Source organism: Patella vulgata, chromosome 4 (assembly GCF_932274485.2).
Source record: "Patella vulgata chromosome 4, xgPatVulg1.2, whole genome shotgun sequence".
Lineage (NCBI taxonomy): Eukaryota > Metazoa > Mollusca > Gastropoda > Patellidae > Patella > Patella vulgata.
In genome coordinates this window covers 68,616,209-68,639,242 of record NC_065882.2, presented here as the reverse complement: position 1 = coordinate 68,639,242, position 23,034 = coordinate 68,616,209, and the positions used below count along the sequence as shown (strand labels likewise).

General features: G+C 32.4%; 1 protein-coding gene across 1 annotated transcript; it reads left to right on the top strand.

Annotated features, from left to right (window-relative positions):
* The first annotated feature begins 629 nt into the window (after window positions 1–629).
* LOC126818344 (major facilitator superfamily domain-containing protein 1) lies at window positions 630–17,363 on the top strand. Its single transcript, XM_050545704.2, has 13 exons — window positions 630–686; window positions 3,353–3,453; window positions 4,185–4,351; window positions 5,191–5,246; window positions 6,476–6,619; window positions 7,386–7,544; window positions 8,075–8,190; window positions 9,513–9,613; window positions 9,960–10,068; window positions 11,048–11,185; window positions 11,788–11,921; window positions 13,222–13,336; window positions 14,393–17,363. Exons 1-13 carry the CDS (start codon window positions 662–664, stop codon window positions 14,537–14,539), a joined length of 1,512 nt encoding a protein of 503 aa, XP_050401661.2. The 5' UTR covers window positions 630–661; the 3' UTR covers window positions 14,540–17,363.
* The last annotated feature ends 5,671 nt before the right edge of the window (window positions 17,364–23,034 follow it).

The following is a 23,034-nucleotide window of genomic DNA, read 5'->3' as shown; positions in this document are numbered from 1 at the left end:
CGACTCAATATTTGGAGCTGGAATTTTGAGACAAGGTAAATACACCACTCCTCTATATTTTGGCGCTTAAATGTCATACGTCCTCAAACTTTTATTTTTGAGACTCTGTTCAAATCGGGATAGTCCCTTTAAATATATTTTGTTTTGTTTTCATAGATTTAAAGTAAAACATTCAAACAATTTCGTGTGCGATATTAAAAAAATTGCCTTTTTAAATACAATACATATTTATTTCAAAATTTCTTAATCGCTCGGATGCTCATAAATTAAGTGTAATAGTTCCCCCGATTCTATTTTTATAACGGGAATCCCTGGAGAAAACCTGAAAAAACCGAAGTCATATCGCCTACAAAACTTCTTCACTAGGCCTATTGTCATGCTGGGATAATATATATATATATATGCCGCTCATTCCGTAAAGAATTAAATTAAGTTCGCCATGAACAATATCTAACGAAACCATTGCATTCTTACACCAAATATGCCACAGATTAGAATTAGGCGTGTTTCATATCACATATAAAATTGATTTGAAGAATTATCACTATCTTATGATTTAAGTGCCTGTGGATGTGCGAAACGACACTGCGCTGGTTTCTACAATGGAACGAAACTGTTTCATGCCCACGTGACGAACATGTGATAGGCAGTGGTTGCGAAAATGGCGGAACTCTTAGCTGACACTTGTAAGTTTACTACTAATAATACATTTTATCATCTTACACAGTTACACTCTGTGGCATGTTTGATTCAGATCAAAATAATTTTAAAGACTGCCAAAGATTGTGAAATAAGAGCAGGTACAAACGTTTAATAAATTGCCTTAATGTGTAGCCTACCTGACTTCCTCTGATTCTGTCACACTGACTGACACAGTGGCACACTCACAGAAAAATGATTTGATGTAAATACTTATTGATGAGTAACAGGAATATAGCATCATTTGCCAGGACTGCTGCAAAATAATGTACCAAAAAAAAAGTTACATTTGGGCTCTTGAATTTGCCAAATTAACGTAAGAAGAAGAAAGTATGTTGCTTATTCATTTGTGATCGTCCTTTTTTTTTCCAAAAATGTGGGAGGGAGGGAGGTTTTTATTTATTTATTTTTTTTTTAATGAATATACATAACAAGCAATATACTAAGGGAATATTAACCTTTTATTTCATGTCTAAACACAACTCATCTGCATATAAAGCCACTGATTGCCATTGGCATTGTTATTATGTTTTAAAGATTAATTATTTAAACTTTAGATATTCCGGCTTGGATTCAATCAGATAGAAAGAGATTTATAACTGAACACTTGCAAAATTTTCAATTCATATTATGTCTTTGAACTGATATTCTTTTTAGACATTCAACTTTAAAAAAAAAACGTTTTGCATAACGACAAACGATCACTAGTAATCGGTCAATTTAGTCATTCATGCCCCCCATGGTCATTCCGAAAATCTTTTGTTACATTTATTCGAATCGGCGAGGCGTATTCCTATCTTAACATATAGTTACAGGTTGTGTTGACAAATTGTATTCAAAATATTGTATTTGGTGCTGTCCGCGTGCAAATAAAAATGACGGCCATTGCTGCTGTTAACAGGTCGCAATTTGTTTATGTCATTCAGTCCTATGCATTTTAAGAGTATTGGAACACCTGTCAATAATTATATTCGTTTCATTAACTCTTGCGCTTAGAAATTTCGTAGCCTGGCTACATTTTGGAACTTTTATCATTGGTTTTAAACATTGTAAGAGGGTATATTTTGAAAATAAAAAATAAAAAAAAATTCTGGTCGGGTAGAATTTTCTGGGTGGTCGGGGACGATCACCAACTAATTTTTTTTATGTCGCCTTAGTGCTATTACTATTTAAACTATATTAGCAACATATACATAGGCCTATACATCTATATAAATACGGAAAACACATCACTTAAGGGCAAAGTTTTATTTTCATTTTAAATAAAACTTACAGTTTTTCAAATTTAACCAGAATTTGAATATTAAACATTTGTTTGTATTATGGTCAAAGCTAAATAAAATATCGACAAACATATATCATATTTACATTTACAACTACAAGTATATAACTTTTATGATTATAGAATAAGAAAATAAATGTCTGCAATTTTTATAGGGCTTCTTTTCTTTCTTATAATGCTGATAAGTAAAGCAAGATCATTAATCTATATTCACCACATAAAAAGACCAGACCGATTTGATTTGAATAAAAAGTTTATGCCATTTAAATTAGAGTAATCTACTGGTTTGTTTTGCGAAGTCGGTAAGCTTAACGAGCTGATTTTGTATACCAATGTCACCAGTTTAATCTAAAAAGGAAGCCAAAAGTGGCAAAGAACTGACTTTCACTTTTATTTTGAAACACAAATTTAATCATAACCATGTCCCATAACCAACCGAGGCAACACACCAGTTGAACCTTGAACCTAATTCAACGTTTTTACCATAACATAGGATTAACTGTATCCCACATAGTATAATGTAACTATTCATGGTTGAATGGAATATGTGTCATGTGTATATATATACGTGTATATATAAAAAATAACTTGACATGTCATTGTATTAGTCTCTTGATCATTGACCCATAACCCTACAATTGTATAACTCAGTAAGTGCATGTAGACCAGCAAAGGATGTTTAGAGTCATAGTTCATAGTATACTGACTTCATTATTTGGTCTTATAATAGCCTTAAAAGTTAATGCACATTAGGCCACTGTAATCCTACTCTTTGTTATCTATGTTATTGCTTAAGACTACCAGTTTGTTCCTAATCATGACCATGTTGCATCTCTGTAATACAATACATGTAAATCTTGGAGACTTGTGCACTCTGAATACTAAATCTTATCAGGCTGATTTTGATATTTTTTTTAACGCTTTCAGATTGAAATGACAATGTATTAGCCTGCCGTACATCGAAAAAATAATCTATTTTTCATCAGAATTTCATGCCTGAAGGAGTTGGTCTTGCAATTTTTGTAATAAGAAATTATAGAATATTATTTGTAGATTTTCAATAGAACTAGGCATTGATGAATCATTTATTAATATCATCAAAATATATTAGTTGTAATTAAATAACTGCTGTCAGTTGTTGTGTCTATTTCATGTCAAAGCAGCATCTGTTTACCTACATGTAAGTAATTGCCGCCTTCATTAGCCCAGTTGGAGCAGAACAGTTGGACAATAAACCCCATTTCATTTCTGTAAGCTTCATTTTCAAATAAATTCAAAAGAAAATGTTTTCAGTCATCAGAAGCAATATTTATCTTTGTGACCAGTATTCCATAACACCTGCCACTTAGCTTTGTTTTTGGTCTTTTTCAGGCGGTTTTCGCTTTTTGGTGTTGTTCTTTAACTGTATGTTAACATTTGGATCATATTTTTGTTTTGATATGCCCAGTGTTTTACAAGATACTTTCACACAGGTAACTCAAATATTTTCTTGACCCTAGTATACTAAGATATGATGCCTCAGAAAACTTCAACATCTCTGTGTGATAACTTGGATATTTTCATGATATCACGGTAAACTAGATTGTTTGTATGCTACATTTATAATATATTAAGATTGTTGCCATGGCTACAGTGAACATGTGTTTGTGTCAAAAATACATGCATCATTTGATTTATCTATAAATATGTAAAAAAAAAAGAAAGAAAACCTCATTTGGTTAAATATAGATGTGTACAAGGTAAGTCAGGTTATAGTCTAATTCCTAATGCCTAATTGGTTGCTAGTGCACATATTTAAATACTGAATTTTGAATAATGTCTTTAGTTTGATCTATTTCCACTAAATTTGAATAGATATGTGATTGAATATATTTAGCTTGAAAGTCCTCTAAAACTACACCTTAGGACATCATATATTCAAGAATTAATTTTTTCAGTGTAACACTAATATTATTGAAAATAACATTTTAAGCTTTCTGCTTCAGATATAAAAGGTTCCTAGGGTAAAAAAGAAGTGTTGCCTGGTGATGTACATGTATCTATAGAATGAGATCAAGTTTGTAAAAATTGGCTCAGCCTAAATCCTAAGGTTTTGTTTACATTGGGACCAAAATTGAAAATTCAATTTTTGTTTTGATGTATATTTTGCATAAGATTTGAATTATTGGTTTATTTTAGTTAATTAGTGGGATTTTTGTTTCAGCGCAATAATTGTACAAATGATTCCAAAAGCTTCCACGATGACAAAACCTTTGATTCTAGTCTCTATGGTAACGCATCTAGTCCAAATGTAACATGTAATAATTGTACAGAATGTCTTGGAATGTCTGAAGATAACTACAATCTACTTTATGCTATATATGCCTGGACGTGAGTTTTAAATAAAACAACACTTTTTTTTCTTTTATAACATTTCATTTTACTTTCTTTTCACTTGTCATTTTGATAAACATACCAAAATGTTAATGAAACTGTATTAACTGGGGGAGGATTCGAGTTAATTTTTAAAAATGTTCATGGATCAATAGCGGGGTTATGTCCCTTTGTTATGAAATGATGTAGCATTAAAGTGCATAAAGCTTTAACTCATCCAGAATCGTCGACATTACAAACACAAACTAATGATCCATTCCCATCAATAGTGATTTTGTTAACTTACAGTGAAAATATGGGCTGCTGATATCCAATATTTAAGACACAGTGAACAATTTTAAACCAGAAGACACTAGCATACGCTCTATGCTCTCGAGTGCAATTCGTAATGAGGCTTAACGTCAATGCGTAAGTGAAATGTTAAACCGTACGTTCAGTGTAATGGACTGCTCACTTATTTGGGCAAACAAAACTGACAAGATATTCGATAAAGATTTTAAAAAAAACTGAATGTAAATCAGTTTTTATACACTCATATTACATTAATATGTGCTGTTTGACTCAATTACGTTCCATTTTAGGTTCCAAAGAATATAGATATAGCTCCTTTAAAGGAAGAAACTCGGTTAATTGATATATTTTGATATGACAGTGAATGCATCAAAAGAAGTCAAAAAGTAATAAAGACTGTTGAGATTGTTTTTTTACCATCTTCTTTATTGAACTTGACTGAAATTTGAGAAATTTTAAGTGATATATCTAAAATAGTTTCATTTTATAAATTAGTGTTTGCTAACATATCTTAATTTTGTAATTTTTGCTTTTGTTTGTTTTAGTAATGCTGTTGTGGTAATTGCTGCTGGTTTCCTTATAGATAAATTAGGAAACAGATGTAAGTATTGACATCATTTAATACATTAATTAATATAAACAGGTTGCTAAAGGCACAGGTAAATTGATAATCAGATAATGATTATATTTGTTATATTAGACATATTGACATAACCTGGTTATAAATTTGAGAGGGCAATGGTATTAATTTTTGACTTTGAACCTGAGGTGTATTTACAGAGTAGATGTGTGACTGAATTTTGTTATGACCAGCCATTACTGCAAAAGTTAATGTAGTTCATTGTTTTGATGAATCAATACTCATTCTTTTCATCACACCAGAATGTATAGAAAGTAAACTTTGGTGTCTCGAAGATCTTTAGAACTGGAGAGAAATACTCTGAAACCCTCACTGAGATTGATCAAATGACAAATAGAATGGGGTTTAACATCCTACAGTTCTGCTCCAACTGGGCTAATGAAGACTGGCATACACCAGTGTGCTATGAGAGAAATTTTGCCTGGACAGTGGAGCTACTTCCTACTCTTATATCGAATTCCAACTACCAGGGGATCTTTTACATGCATGCCAATGTGTACATGGGACCTTGGTTTTTTGTCCCATCAAAATGACTAGACAGCTGTCCTTGTCAGGTCCTGCACCGGGAAAAATATATATCGGATAACACAGTCTCGCCGACCCTATTATTAGATATCACAATCTCCCAGGCCTGACCCTTATAACAGATACCATGATCTCCTTGGCCTTTACCTGTTTATCTGTATCATGATCTCCCTTGTCTGGCCCTTATATCATGTATCACAATCTCCCTGACCTGGCCCTTATACCAAGTATCCCAATCTCCCTGACCTGGCCCTTATACCAAGTATAACAATCTCTGACCCTTATATTAGCTCCCTGGCTTGGCCCTTATATCAAGTATCAAACCCTCAATGGCCCTTTTATCAGGTATCACAACCTCCCTGTCTAGCCCTTATATCCAGTATCACATCACAATCTTGATTCTTGACCCTTATGTCCTGTATCACAGTCTCCCTGGTCTGGCCCTTTCATCAGGTATCACATTACTCTGTATCTCACATATCAGGTATCACAGTCTCCCAGGTCTGGCCCTTATATCAGGTATCACAGTTTCCCTGGTCTGGCCCTTATATTTGAATCACGGTCTTCCTTATCTGTCCCATATATTAGTTCTCCATGGCCCTTATATCAGGTTCTTTTTTCATATTATTGATAAAAATACAAAAATGTTGGGGTTTTTTTTGCAGTTGGAGTTTTCCTCTTCTCATTTTTATGTGTTGTTGGATCATCGACATTTGCTGTTGGTGTAATGATGAAAGGAACAGCAGCCATGTTGCCGTTAATGTTGATAGGACGTCTGATCTTTGGTTCAGGAAATGGATCATTAACAAGTAGGTTCAGCAAGAAAATCTAGGGTTTTACATCTTAATATCAATTCTAAGACTGGTTTTAAAAAATTTTATTGTGTGCCAGGAATTTAGTCATGGCAGCAGCACTATGATTAAAAATGCGTCTTTGTTGTCATGTTATACGAGGACCATTCTTTGCACTCCCATATGTTACATAAATGATAGTTAAACAGATTCCAAATATAAATAGGTGATGTACTGAACGTTTTCAAAAACACACTTTTATGGATAACAGTTACTATGGTTTATTTCACTGCGGCGTTTCAACAAGGTTTCACAAGTCGTTATCAAGCATATACACAAATAGATAAAAAAATGAGAAAAATATGAATATATATATACAAACATCAGTGCGAACTATCCAATGGAATGCATGAGAGTGAACCTTAGTAGCTATAACAAGCTATTGATGTAACAAAGGTGCATAATCGTATATATTAGTATAAGCTTATTATACAATTAAAAGATCAAACAGGGGATCAACTGAGATTATCAAATATTGAAACCATACACATTATACCATAACTGAAACCAGTATATACTAAGATTGACTAAATAAACATTCAAGAAGATCAAACTGAGGGTTTATAGAATTATATCGAAACCATAATCTTTTCATTATATTTAAACAGATTCCAAGGTGAAATATAAATAGGTGATGTGCTGAATGTTTATATATATTTTGCTTTTTTTATACAAACTTAAAAATTAATGACTAATATTGTGGCCATAATTATATTATATTCAGTTGTACAGAACAGAATAACAGCTTACTGGTTCAGAAACAAGGAGCTAGCTATGGCTTTTGGTATAACTCTGGCTTTTTCAAGACTTGGTAGTGTGTTAAACTTTTTCCTAACTCAGAATTTTGCTCAAGTTTATGGTCTACAGTGGACTATGTGGGGAGGTAACAATTATGAACATTTATCAAATTTTGCAATCAAAAAACACTATTCTCGACGTAATACTTTGTAATGAAATAAGTGAATTATGCCATTATACATTGTGGGCATGGGTGGCTAAGTGAATTAACATGCTATGCTGTGGATCATGAGGCCTATCATCTATGCAAGCTGTGAGTTTTATTCCATAACTTCCAGTTTTTCTTCCATTGCTGAAGAGCTAAGTATGGAAGGAAATGGTTAAAATAAAGAATTGACATAATTATTAGTCCCAGAATAACCTAGTTTTGGTGACTTGACGGTAAATTCCATTTCTGTCTTTATATATTATTTTAACCCCTTCGCACTTAGACAGCCCCAAACTGCCCTGTCACATGGACAGCTGTGTGGCCCGCAAAAACTAGTAAATGGTCCTATAATACAAAAAAAACTATTCACATATCTCGGGCGGTTTGAAACAGCAAAAGTTTTCTAAATTCTCATTATGTTGTCCCCAATTGTGTCAAAATTTACACAATAATTTTGTTATTTCTAGGTGCAATGTTGTGTGGAATAGGTTTTGTTTCGGCCATTGTTGTTAGTTCTTTAGATAAATGGGGTACAAAACAGAAAGGTGATGATGAGACCTTAAGGTCAGATTCTAAAAAGTTGGTAAGTACTGAAATTAGACTATTCTTCCTGTCCAAACTGGGACTTTCATTAGGACATAGAGAGTAATGGGGTTAATGTCCACTCGACACAAACTAGGTCCCGTAGGGGTCTTTAGCAGTAAAAGGAAACCATATTACCCAGAGAAAACCCACAAGGTTGAACAAGCCACCCTATTCCTTGTCAAGTACATGAGACAAATCCCTTTGATAAAATACTTAATCATTCAATCTAGTCTGATTTGAAATAGCTGGTCTATTTAATAGGTTAGTCTGATTTGAGATAGCTGGTCTATTTACTAGGCTAGTATGATTTGAAATAGCTGGTCTATATAATAGGTTAGTCTGATTTGAAATAGCTGGTCTATTTAATAGGTTAGTCTGATTTGAAATAGCAGGTCTATTTAATAGGTTAGTCTGATTTGAAATAGCAGGTCTATTTAATATGCCAGCCTGATCTGATATTTGTAATGACCTTAGAATAAAAACATAACCTCAGCCAAAGAATCTACATCTAATATCTTTGTATGTATTTTACTCATCCATTTCACTTTTTAATGATTTGAAATAGCTGGTCTATTTAATGGGTTAACCTTTGTTGAAATAGTTTGTCTATTTAATGGGTTAACCTTTGTTGAAATAGTTTGTCTGTTTAATGGGTTAGCTTAATGTGTTGAAATAGTTGGTCTATTTAATTGCCTAGCCTGACTATTTGTAGCTGGTCTATTTAAAGGCTAGCATGATTTGAAATAGTTGGTCTATATAATGGCTAGCTGGATTTGAAATACCAGCAATATCAAAAAAAAAAAAAAGCAATATCACTTCGGTGGAAGCTATTCCACACTTTGAAATCCCTTGTGTATTTAAAGGGACAATAACACTCTTGCTGGCTTGAAAGCTCCAGAAAATAAATAATATCTCTATCTAAGTACTAGATGTTTAAGTGTCCTACCTGTTGTGTAAATTATCCATTACATCCTATTTTACTTGTCCAGAGAGTTCGAAAATATTTTTAAATCGAAGTTTCATTTGAAAAGGTTTACGTTAGACGTTTCAAACCATTATGTTGAATATTTCAAAATTTTTAAATAAGGTGTGTTAAGATGAAATTTGTATCATCAATTAATTGAAATATTCTAAAATAGTACAATTTTTTGACCAGAATAAAGATTGGGACATATTATTCAGTTACAAGAGTGGTATTGAGCCTTTAATGGGCAAGTCTGATTTAAAATTGCTGGTCTGTTTAATGGGCTACACTGATTTGAAATAGCTGGTTTACATAATGACAAAATTTTGATATTGATAATGTTCGTTCTATTTCAGAAATTCACAGACATCCGGTATTTCACATTACCCTTCTGGCTTCTTGTTCTAGCTATTATGTTCTTCTATAATGGAGTATTCCCATTTGTTGCAGATGCTAGGTAACAAATCTTTAACGCTTCATGAACTTCATATTATAACATTTATTTATATAACTAATTAAAGCCAAACAGTCAAAAGTAATTGAGAACCTGCCGTTAGTGTTTTGGGCACTACATTGACATGTGGACTTATTAAGAGAACTGCAAGTCACAGACGGAAATCCAGACGCTTATGTGCAGAGGGCTGTTTTTGCGCTATTGGGAATTTTCTTATCCTTTTTAGAGACAGTTTCTTGAGTACGTGATTATTGTTTTGCTCTAGACCATTTACACATAATATTCAATTTACATGAAAGTAATTTTCAAAAGTCTTTTTGAATAAAGATCACTAATTGTTATGTTACAGTAAATTTATTAAAGATAAGTATGATCTGCCTAAAACTACGTCTGCGTATCTTGCGGGAGCTGTTTATGATGTGTCTATGGTTGTTTCTCCATTCCTGGGAGGTCTTATTGTAAGTATTTATATATTTAATTGATTGCTTCTTCTAATAATTATTAATAATGGTCCAAGTAACCTATTTCTTAGGTTTAGCTTATTTTCAGTGTTTAATTTTTCAACCCAGCATTTTACAAAATATTTGTTTAAGATGGGTGAAATATTTATCATCTGTCTCATTAAATAACACAAAAATAATAACACCTAGGCCTAGGGTATGTTCGATAGAGTGTCTGGATGTTCTGAATTAACAGAATTACAATCAAGTGTCATAGTTCTGTTAGTCTTGATGTGTGAGAAGAATCATGACAATAAAAAACACATCAATCATGTTGTTTTATCTTTCATGATTGACCAAGTTACGATCTTATTCAGTCAAATAAACTAAATATTTGGAACAATAGAAATGTTTTAGTCAGTAATGTGAATATTTATGTAACAAATATGGATTAATTTGTAAATTATTTATAAATTATTGGTAAGCAGGGAATATTTATGTAATACAAGTTATATTTATAGCACGGCTTTCATGAGTTAACAGGTTAAAATATTGAGGCCGTAGGCCGAGATGTTAAACCTGTAAATGAATGAAGCGTGCTAAAAATGACTGGTAACATTGACACCTGCTCAAGATGCTTGTTGTTATTGCAAAGAAATCCCACCCCACTTGTCTATATGATTTCTACTAAAACTAGTGTAAACCAGCAAAATAGTGTAATAACATTGAACATGTCTAGTTATTGCACGGTTAAAACTCCATCCAATCTACTAGACGGAAATCAATCTGCATATGCAACAAAAAGAACCAAAAAAATTTCCCGTCCATGTTACAAATGTATTTATTTATAAATTACAGGATGTTATTGGTAAGCAGGGAATATTTATGTAATACATTATGTATTTATTTATACATTATAGGATGTTATTGGTAAGCAGCGGTATATTTATGTATTATATATATATGTATTGATTTGTAAATTATTTATAAATTATAGGATGTTATTGGTAAGCGAGGAATATTAGCCCTAATTTGTGCATTATTAACCATTCCTGTATTTGGTATATTGGCCTTTACATCTGTTTATCCATTGGTTGCTACTCTCTGGTTGGGAATAACTTATTCATTTGCTGCGGTAAGTTGACATACATTTTTAAATAATCTCATTAGACAGAGATTGGTTTATAATAATAATAAACCATAAATTCCCATATGTAAGGTGCTAGTTCCACTCAACTGCTTGTTTTCAGATTAACATATATATTTTTATTTGAATATTTTGTTTGCATGCACAAGTCTTTATTGATAGGAGTCCAGATTGGAACACATGGAGAGACCAGAGTGGGTTGATAAAATAATTATTTTAAAAGAGAGAAATGGGGTTTAACGTCCACTCGACAAAAACTAGGTCATTTCGGGACTAACATATGTTTATTTTTTTTAAAATTTTATTTCAATAATTCGCTTGGGCGTAGGGGTCTTTAGCAGTGGGAAGAAACCGCAGGACCCGGAGAAAACCCACGAGGTTGGACAGGCAACCCTACTCCTTGTCACGTACAACTGGGGATTCGAAACAAAGCCAGTTGACTCAATGACAGGCCTTATGTTACAGCACGTACGTGCTAACCATTCGGCCATCCAAATCCCCCAATTATTTTAAAAAGTTGTTCAGCTTTTATATTTAATCTGTATACTAGTTATATAAATTAATTTGACTGATTGTTATTTTTTCATTAGGCAAGTTTATGGCCATCTATACCACTGGTAGTAAGTCAAGCTACTGTAGGTACAGCTATGGGTGTTACGACATCAGTACAGATGATTGGTATTGGTATATCTAATCTTGTTGTTGGAGAAATTCTCGGAAAAAAGTAAGAATAAACTCTAAAATGAGGCTGAATTATTTGAGTTGAAACAATTTTATTTAATAAATAAATTTGCTTAATATCTAGGATCCAAATCCTCCTCCCAACACTGATTAGTGTTTTGTTTCCATTTGTAACTAATTAGTTAGACTATTATATGCCTGTGGGCTGTTACCTTGTTTATCAGATTTAGAAATCAAACGATTGCAGTTTGTGCACAATTATACTGCTACCATTCTTGTTACATGAACACGATTTGGACCATTACTGAATATCTCCAAGAACTGCAGTGGTTACTATTTCTCATTCTTGTTACAAGAACATGATTTGGTTGGACCATTACCGAATATCTCCAAGAACTGCAGTGGTTACCATTTCTCATGGTTATACGTACATGTACCGATAGTACATTTAACTAATTTTGGACTATTGCACTACATTCTTTCTTGGTTATAGTTCAGACAAGACTGCTCTAGGTAAATTGGATAGAACTCATTTTCCGTGTCTGTCACATTCCTATAGAACAATCTTCCAATAAAATTAATATCCAAAAACTTTTGTCTTCCTCCAATACTTTTAAAGATGCATTATGTAAGAGCTAAATCTGCCTATTGCAGGTATTATTTTCTAGCTTCAAGTCTTATATGAATTATTATTTAGACATTTATTCACATGACAAGCCAAGAATGAAGTAATTTGAATGAAATTTTCGATATATTCATTTTTCATTATCTATTTTTGAATTATTATAGCATGAACGGACAGCTCTTTATCTAAATCTTACATAATGGATCTTTAGATATGTAGAACAGACTAATTATTCTAACATGCTTAGAAATACAATGTAGTGCTATTAATAGACAGATAATAATAATAAAAACTGGTAATTACCAGGTAATAACTTAAACATACATTATGCAAGAGCTAAATCTTCCTATTGCAGGTCTTTCTTTAGGTCTTAAATGTTATCTAAATTTTTAATTAACTTACCAAGACCATAATCAACTCTAGATGCCATCGGATGCCTGCAATATTTAGTGGATTCAAATATATTTTCTGGTGGATGCTTTTACCGTAAAAATGGATAATCAAGACTTTGTTTATTATCGTAACAACGGTAGTAATGATGATTGAGGCTAGACTATAATTATATTGCCAATATCTGGGCTCAGATTAAAGTAATTTTACTGAAATTTTCAGCATATTCTCTTTTCATTATATATTTTGTAACTGTTATAGCGAGAACTGTCAGTTCTTTATCTAATCTTACCTAAAGCCGCTTTAATATACCTATAATTTATTTTAGTTTAACTGCTGTTGAGAGATTAACCAGATGGAAGTATGTTATGATATTCTTACTGGGCAATACATTAGCTTGTGTGGCTACAACACTTTTGATGAATATAACTGATAAGAAAAGGGTTTGTTTATTTTATTTTTATTGTATATTAATTAGATATGGGCACTCGAGTTTGGGCAAATATTAAAGTGATCATTTTATTAAATCTGATGTGTGTATCATAGTAAAGCAATGTTGGATTGACAACATTTTGTTTATCTTATTTATTGTAGCGAAACTACCTGGTAATCACTTAATATACCAATAATTTTATTTTCCTGAATCACAAAAACTGTATCTTTAAAATACAGATTTGACGTCATCCTTTGATGTTGGTGTATCATTATTTCAAATAATGGTACAAGCAATATGCCAAGCGTATATTATTTATACTAGTTAAAATTTTGGACCCGTGTGACGTATTTCATTGCAAAGCCCATGTGAGTGTCTTTATTTTTTAAGTTACTTAATGGTCTTGAGCTTAAGACATTGCGTAATATATTGAAACAAGAACTTGTGTCTATCGTCACTCTTGTTGTTTCAATATATTACTTAAAGGAGCTAAATCACTAATATTTGGGACCTACAAATTGACACAAATGGGTCGCAACATATATAATAATGTAATATGAATGTAAATAAACTGATTTACATTCCATCTTTTCCGTTTTACTCTCATTTCAAAGCAGTTATGTTCGGCGAAATATGCCAGAAGTCTCAATCGAATGGTATTCTCTAGCGACTGGTTATTCCAGTCTATACCGATAGTATTTATTGCGCATACTCTCCAGATAAAAATAATGGGGTCACCGTTTGACATGACTTGTGCAATATGTCTAAACTCGTTCTTCGGGTCGCTTGTTACAAATTGCACTGAAACGCATTATGGTACACGAATCCAATCGTAAAATGTTTATTTTGTCTTAAATATTGGATATCAGAAGCCCATCTTTTCCCGGTAAGATCACAACACCAGTGTGGATTAAAATTGACAAATAATTCATGTTTTCAATGTCGAAGGTTTTGGATGATACTGAGTTAGAGACTTAGCTACTTTAATGTCTCGTTCTCGACCATTAAACCACACTTAGTTAACAAAGGAGCATTATTTCATCTTTTACATTATACTTTATTTCAGGGTGGTATTCTGAACTTGAGTCGTAAACAGAAACTACAAAAGTTACATGATGTAACAGAAAGCTTTAACAGTGAAAGTGGAACATATGACACAGATTCTGAACGCCAACCAATTCTGGGTGCACGACATCGTAGTATTAATGCCTAATCACACTTTTCGGCACAGGAAATCAGGGTTTTTTTTGTTTGTAACACTGAATTAATTTAATTGATGATTGTCCAATTAAATAGGCATCATTGTGCTGTTGAGCTATTTGAGATCTTCTCCAGTTGGTAAAAATATAATTCCCTAATTGATGGGATTTGACTAAACAGTTATATTGAGATGTTCAGATTTGACAAGTATGCCAAATCATCCCCAAAATCTACTCATTTAAACTTTCAATTTACCAGTCAAAAAAAATTTCTATTGCTTTTTGAAGAGTCTGCATTTTGAGATGCTCAGATTAGACAAGTATGCCAAACTATCTCCGAGAACTAGTTGTTTCAGCTTTCATTTTGCTAGTCAAACATATTTTCTGTTGCTTTTCAAACAGTCTGTATTCAGAATTACCTTATCTAATGAGACCAGTTTGTATCAAATTAGAAAAATCTTCTGACATTATTTTTTTGAATATTTCTATAATTTAATGTTAGTGCTGTCAATAGTGCAATTGTTAGGTCATAAGTGTTTTTTTGTTTGTTTGTTTGTTTATAGGCTTAAAGGTAGTACAAACTACCTTTGGAGATCTTTGACTAACTAGTTTGTATCAATTTGTTTGATTGTTTCTTGAATGCAATCTTATTATTATTAATATTGTGCAATTGTTAAATCATATGTTTTCTTATTTATTTTTTTAAAATAGCTTTCAACATTTATTTATAATAATCTATCATTGTGGTATTGTATAATTATATGAATGACATTATGAACTTTGAACTTTATTACAGGCCAAGCAAAAAATTTTCTGTAACCAAGAACTTATATACAAATATAAATATTATACTTTGTGTAGTATCATGGGTCTTCTGTAAGACATGGAGAGCGGGCCATCAAATCCGGTCGCCACATCCTACGTACGACCCATGCATCTTTTCTTACTACATATCTTAGTAGCCTTGTGATCGTCTAGTATTTTCACTGTCGTCTTTGCTTCCCCTTCACATTGTGTATTTACTTCTTACTGTTTTCTCAGTTAAAAGTTTACCATGGTTTCTTTTATAGGACTCATGGACATCACGCACAGACTAGGCTATTCATGACCCTGAACCTGTGCAATTACTGATATGATTGGTTACTTTAGCCAAATGATGCAATAAGTAAATTTCCAATCACGTGTAATCTGGTGGTATTTTGTTGACACATAGAACCAGCTATGTTTTGGTTCTATAACTTTTTTTATGTCAACCTGTCACTTATATTTTTAGTGCACATTTAGTACAGTTGGCCAAAGACGTTAATTAATGAAATATACATGTAATGTGGCCATTAATCATAAGAGCAAAAATTCTAGCAAAAGTCTTACATTTGATAATTTAATAAACATGGATAAAAATAAAGTATAAGTATGGCCCAGCCCCTTTTGTACAAACTAACACCTCTGTGTGTGAATAAAATAAGTAATAAATTAATTATAGTGTCAACATGTAGGGGTATAATAAAATCTTCAATATAATTTCATACAAAAATGACGAACCACAAAACTATTACAGATAATGAAATATTTGTTTTTTTGTTTAACTCCATAATTTGACAGATTGTGTTATTAAATATAAGGTAGAGCATAATAGTTGCATTTTAAATGGATAGTCTGTTATTATGCTAGAATATGGTATAGTCTTGGTATTCATACAATCTATTCTGATTTTAAAAAATAAGATTCCCGGTACTTATTATATTTTATTTGTTTAAATTTTCATGTTATTTTTTTATTTTATATTTGATATTTAGTCCCAAATTTATTATCAAAATATTTGTACTTAATGTTAAAAAAAATTGAACATGTTACAAATGGAATGTATCCGTATTTTAAATAAGGAAATATTCTGTATTGAAAAAAAGAAAGAACTAACATAAAGGATTGATTGAAGTTTATTAATTTCCCAATTTTCTTGGATTCATTGTAGTGTAGAACTGTAATATTCTCACATCCATTTATTGTGAGATATTACTACTGAATTGATCACAAATATACTTTCTATTGTAAATATTTTCAAATTACCATTTTACATGGTTTTCTTAGTCTTTTAGTGATTAATTATTAGATTAGTTTTGTTTGTTTCAAAAGAATTTTTTTTCATGTTATTTAGTGTGTTTTTATAGATTAGAAATCCAACGGACTCAAACTTAGTTAATTTTAATTTAAAATACTGTAGTTTTTTTTTTGTTTTTTTTTTTTAAAAAAAGTGTGGGAGATTTATTATATTATATTTTTAGAATTAAAGAGCTAAATTATATCTTTCTCATGTATTTATAGAAAGTATTAGATAACAGTCAACAGTATTGAAATTATCTTAGTAGATTAGGTTATATTTTCATATAGACATGTTTAAATATTATTTTCATTATATATTGCATAGACTACATAATTTAGTTTATATTGCATATAGGCTACAAATTTTAGTTTATATTTCCATTATATATTTTTTTTGCATTGTTCATTATATAGGGATTGCATATACATACATATTTTTCATTATATACGGCATCCGTTACTCACTCATTGTTGTATATAATGCATGTTTGTATGTATTTTGTTTTATGATTATAATAATTGTATTTTAGTTTTTACTTAGTTTTATTTTAACTGTTTTATATATACTATTACATGTCTATATATAAAGCTATATTTGACACACAGCATATCTCCCTATATAATAATATACTCAGGGTCAATAAAGCAGATTTAATCAAATGAAATATATGGTTTAATTATTTGCAGTTGTCAAATAACAACAAAGAAAAAAATGCAAAGCCCACATTTAATTTCACTTGTCCCAAAATTCTCAAATGGTAGTAAATATTCTAAGAATCAATTAAAGCTACAATTTCATATTTTTAAGTTATATTTTTAAAATGTATTAAAATAAAGCCTTAAAATCGATGCTATGTATAAACAGTCCTACCTTGATAAAGAATAATCCTATTAATCCTATAATTCACTATTGCCAGCGGAGAAATTGGCAAAAATATCATTTTCAACTTCAATTTCAAACGTTTGTAGATAGCTATTCCATGGTAGGGAATAGAAAAACAAGGGAGGTAATTTTGTTATTATTTCCGGCGTGAAACAGTTTTGAGTGTGAAAATGATAACTATGATCGTATAATAGTGAGTTGACAACCTATTGAGCAAAAGACATAGAAATAATTATGTTTTGACTTTCTTAAGCTGGAAAAACATTAACTGTCAGGAAGCTAAGAAATTGAATGTAAAACTAAATTAAATTTGTTATAAATGAGCTGATAAATCTTGTAACCTTTGCTTCAGAAATTTGGGTGGGTGTCTCGTGAGTATTTTAAACTGGATTTAAGGGAAACATTTCCCTCATAGTAGTGTATGGGGTATGTCCGTCCCAGTCAGTGCAGAAAAATAGGACGTTAAACCCCATTTCATTCATTTATTCTGGGTGTTTTATGCCAGGTTTTGAGGCATTGATTAAGAGTGTGAACCTTATGGTTAACCATCACTGAAGTGCACATAAAATAGAAATAAATGCATGTACATCTTCCTCATTGTAAGTGCGTGTCAAGCTTATGTGGAGATGAATGGTTTTTAAAAGCCTTATAACAAAATATGACAAATATTATTCAGAGGATAACTTACGCTCCTTTTACAATGCACTTATATAAACTTATGACACATAATTTATTAAGAGTGCTTTCTGAATTTTCAATCACAATTTAAAATGGTTTAGCAAAAAAAACGTTTGGTCGTCCTCTTTTTAAGATAGATAGCGACGTTTACGCCCACCAGAAACAATGTTGTCCGAGTTACATATAGCTCTAAATGCATTGTCAATAATTCCACTCCACTCCGCGCAAGTATTAGAAAATGCCAATATTCTTTGCCAATATGTCTTTGATCCGCCGAAAAGAATTTGACTCCGTGATCGGGATGGGATATTCAACAGTATGATTTATTTCCCGCCTGTGTTTTTGAACTAGTTAAAACGAAATAGAAGTGACCGGGCTTTTTACAACGAAACTTAAGCTTACCTAGCCCAATGTTCCAATTTATTGGGGGTTTTGAATACAGTTCTTATTTCTTCATGGAGCCACGCTTGGCACATTGGGTTAGACGTTGGATCAATCCCTGGCACATGGGTTAGGCGTTGGTTCAATAACCAGGGCGCCGCAAAAGGATTTTTCAGTGTGGTTTCTCCTTGTCTGGTGGACTTTTATAAGTTAATGCCGAACTTGCTAAGGTCACTCCTATTTTATTCGAGTTTTTGAAATGGGTAGTCAAACGCTGGCTTGTTTACACCATATCGCGTTTATATCATCTGTAGAAGATACCTGATGTCAAATTTTTAATTCATGATATCTTAGTATATATTGAACGGAAAAATGAAATAAATGGGGTTTAGCATCCTACTGTTCTGCTGTAACAATATTATGGCAATATTGGTTCCAAATTTATGAACGCATGAAATATATCACGTAATTCAACAGACTGGTCATTTACCTTTTTGGTTGTCATAAATACATCATTTGGTTGTCATAAACTTAGTATATCCTCTCTTGTTTATGAAGACCCGCCAACGGTGATGAAATGTATTTTGTTGACAAAATTAGGTAATAAAAAGTCCCTGCCGTAATGGAAGGTATGGGGCATGTCTATTCCATATATAGAATTTGGTATTTTGGTCGGTCTATGACGTAAACCAAAATAGACAGCGGGGATGTAATTCGACAGAACTCACCCAGACTGACATAACAGATATTATTCTTGAGAACGGGGGAGATTTGTGACTAACAATTGTATCACATTTTGAAGAATAAAAATTAGAAAGACCCTAACTTGTAGTCTAGTTTTGCCCACGAAAGAAAAACACAACGTTAAAGTCAAAGATCCAGTAGTACTACACTGCACCAACTGGGATAATGAAGACGGCCATGTGTCATGCATTGTACTACAAGGAAATTTTGAACGGAAAGTAATGTGCCCGCCAATGTATACACGCTGTTCCACCTCCGTCCTGCACTACTGACAAGAGAAGAATATACGGAACGGATTTGAACCATTTTAGGCTGACATTTGTTCACAGTTACGTAGTTTGCAAGGGATTATAAATCCTGCAAATGGCGAAAAGGGACTTTTAAGTATGCCTGATATTGCATTATGTTTATGGGGTGGGGGGGGGCTACTCTAATGCCAGCATGCCTTGCTTATCAAAGGATCTGGTTTATAAAACTCGCCTCGATTATAATGATTAAAATGAGTCATGTTGAGATGATTGTAATTTAAACATTTTGTTATAAAGATTCTGCTTCAGGTAAAGATGAACCAAAAACATGGCGCGACTGCTTTCGAATGAATGAATAACAATAAAAGCGTGTAAAATTGATTGATATAAATTTTATTTCTTGTGGATCAAACTTAGAAGTCTATACAGTGAATGGCCCATGTGCTGTACTTGATAACGAAAGGTAAATTTCACCTACACATTATTTTTATAAAATGAAAGTCTAGTTTTATCCAGACACCGCATAATACAGCTTGGGACACCGGTCTTCATTTCCAGATGAAGACTGACGGGTTTAAGTTGTTGGAAAATGTATCACATATATTGAGTTTGTTACTGGACCCTAAGGTAGATGATTTAAAGGGATTTTAACACAAAATTAAGCAGTTTTATTCTCCAAAATATTATCGGGATTGGCCCTTTAACAATAGTTTTTATAAACATGAAATGTCTGAAGCTTATTTCAGCATCAGTAAATTAAAATAAATGATTAAGAAATATTCTTAAATAAAATAATTGATGTTGATATTAACAAGAAAATATAAGGCGTGAAACTTATTTGATTGTGAATAGATTAAATAATGAATAAATAAATGTTTTAAATATGAAATGTCTGAAGCTTATTTCAGCGTCAATAAATTAAAATAAATGATTAAGAAATATTTTTCAATGAAATAATTAATGTTGATATTAACAAGAAAATATAAGGCGTGAAACTTATTTGATTGTGAATAGATTAAATTAATGAATAAATAAGTGTTTTAAATATGAAATGTCTGAAGCTTATTTCAGCGTCAATAAATTAAAATAAATGATTAAGAAATATTTTTAAATGAAATAATTAATGTTGATATTAACAAGAAAATATAAGGCGTGAAACTTATTTGATTGTGAATAGATTAAAATAATGAATAAATATGTGTTTTAAAACGAAGAATTTAATGTTGATATTAACCAAAGTTTATGAAAATGAAAGTTGTAAAGCTTATGGTTATGAATAATTTAAAATAATGGGACACTTTTTAACTTTGATGAGTGTTTAATCAAATTGTACCTCTGTCAAGCTTCATGTATATGAAACTTCGATGAGTGCTTAATCCAATCGTATCTCTTTCCAGCTCCGTGCATATGAAACTAATGAATTTCAATATTATAAACTAACTATTCCCAGCTTTTCCATTTCGTGATCTTCTTGAGCGGCGTCTGTGTCTTCCTTGGAGCAAGTATTGTTATATATTGCGTTCCGTAGTTTAAAGATGATATAGATGAAAGAATGACAGAGAGGTGCACCCGCAAAGGGGACTAAAAGTACGTACATAATGGCCACATCAGTTTTGCCGGAGTAATCGAGAATTTTGTAAATATATGGTTCATTCTTATGATTAGTTCCACCAACAGCCCAATATAATACTGTAAATAGTGCATAAACCACACAGAATATGACTGAGTGAAAGAAGTGAATTAATTTGACTGGATGTCGGCTTATTATTGTATCCAGAACAACAAGAGCTACATTGATACCATGTGTATTAATACTAACAGCCGTTGGACCAGTTTCAGCTGGAAGAATAAAACAAAATTATCTCGTAAACACAATGGTCCAGGTTTCGTAGTCCCTTTAGGAACGGTGTTCGGACTATGTCCTCTGATCGTTCCTGTTCGTGCCTATATTACGCTGTATGAAAATACCATTCTACTCCCACCCGAGTTCTAAGACTATTTTGGAACCCCTACCTTCTATGTTCGCCATAAGCAATCATTTCTCGCCACATCTGACATAAATTTATAATAATTCAACACTAGAATTTTGCGATTAAAAAACAAAAACAAAATACATTTGAACTGGTCCGCCATTACGAGACTCGAACAAACGCAGAGTCCTCATATTTTCTAATCGCATTAAAATAATGTTGAATTATTATGAATTTGTGTCCGATATGGTGAAAAATAGAGGGTAAGGATTCAAAATAGGCTTAGAACAAAGGTGGGGGGGGGGTAGAGCGGTACATTCATATTGCAGCTTAAAGGAACTACCGATTTAGATGTCTTTAGACTAACACACTGCTATTTACTGTACTGGAATTTTACATATTCGCACATATAATAACACGATGCCAGCCTCGCGGCTATGTCCAGAACTAGTGGGAGTCGAGCTTGAATACCTGGGAGTCACCAGACCCGTAACTGGGGAGGGGGAAGGCGCACGAAAATTGACCGATTTCTTCAGTGTGAAAGGGAGAGAGACACCCCTCCCCTCCCGCAACCCCACCCTAGATATACATTGTCCGTCAATTTTACAGCACCACTGAGCTAGTTACGGCCCTTGACTATATAGACCCATTGCAAAGAAAATCAAACCAAACATGATTTTATATAGAGCGCATTTTTGCTATCGCTGAACTTCTTTTCTGGTCACAATTTTAAAACTTTAAATATTAGAATAAAACTTTTAGACGAATGCATTCAAACATGTAAATATCGAGATTGGCGGTAAGAAAGAGGGGTTCAGGAATAATATTGAGATGTTAGTCAATAAAGACAAAATATCTGTGAAATGATGAACTTACGATCATATACAGCCAGCCAGAATATTATACTGATGACTGGTGAAACTGTACTTGCTATATTCACAAGGACGAACTGAATCTTTAAAACTCGTGGAGTATACTTCCAGTAATATTCACCTGGATAAAATAAACAATAGAAATGGAGAGGGGTTGGGCATATTGACGAGAGCAGTAATAATCGGCCAATAAAAAATTGTCTTTCAGTCTTTAAAGAAGCGACATGACAGTCGGTCAATAAATTTGTTCCTTGTAGAAAAATGAAATGAAATAATATGGGGTTAACGCCCTACTTTTCTACAACCAGACTAATTAGGGCGGGTATAAACATGTCCGTGAGAGACAGCGGCGTTTCTGTCTGCTCTTAATCGCACTTAAAGAGTGATGGGTTATTTTACGTGTACGCCATGACCTCGGTTTTTCGTCCCATCCGAACGACTAGGCGGTCTCCGCCCTGCATAACTGACAATGGGAAACCAGGCTCAGTCTAGGATATTCCGAGGAATCGTGCCCGTTAACTCGTGGTCTTTGAGCCTGTTCATTACTCAATATTTGACAATAGATTATTTTATGGTACCAAAAACACCAAAATGAAGACTTATGTTAAATATGCAGTCATAACAGAACATTTA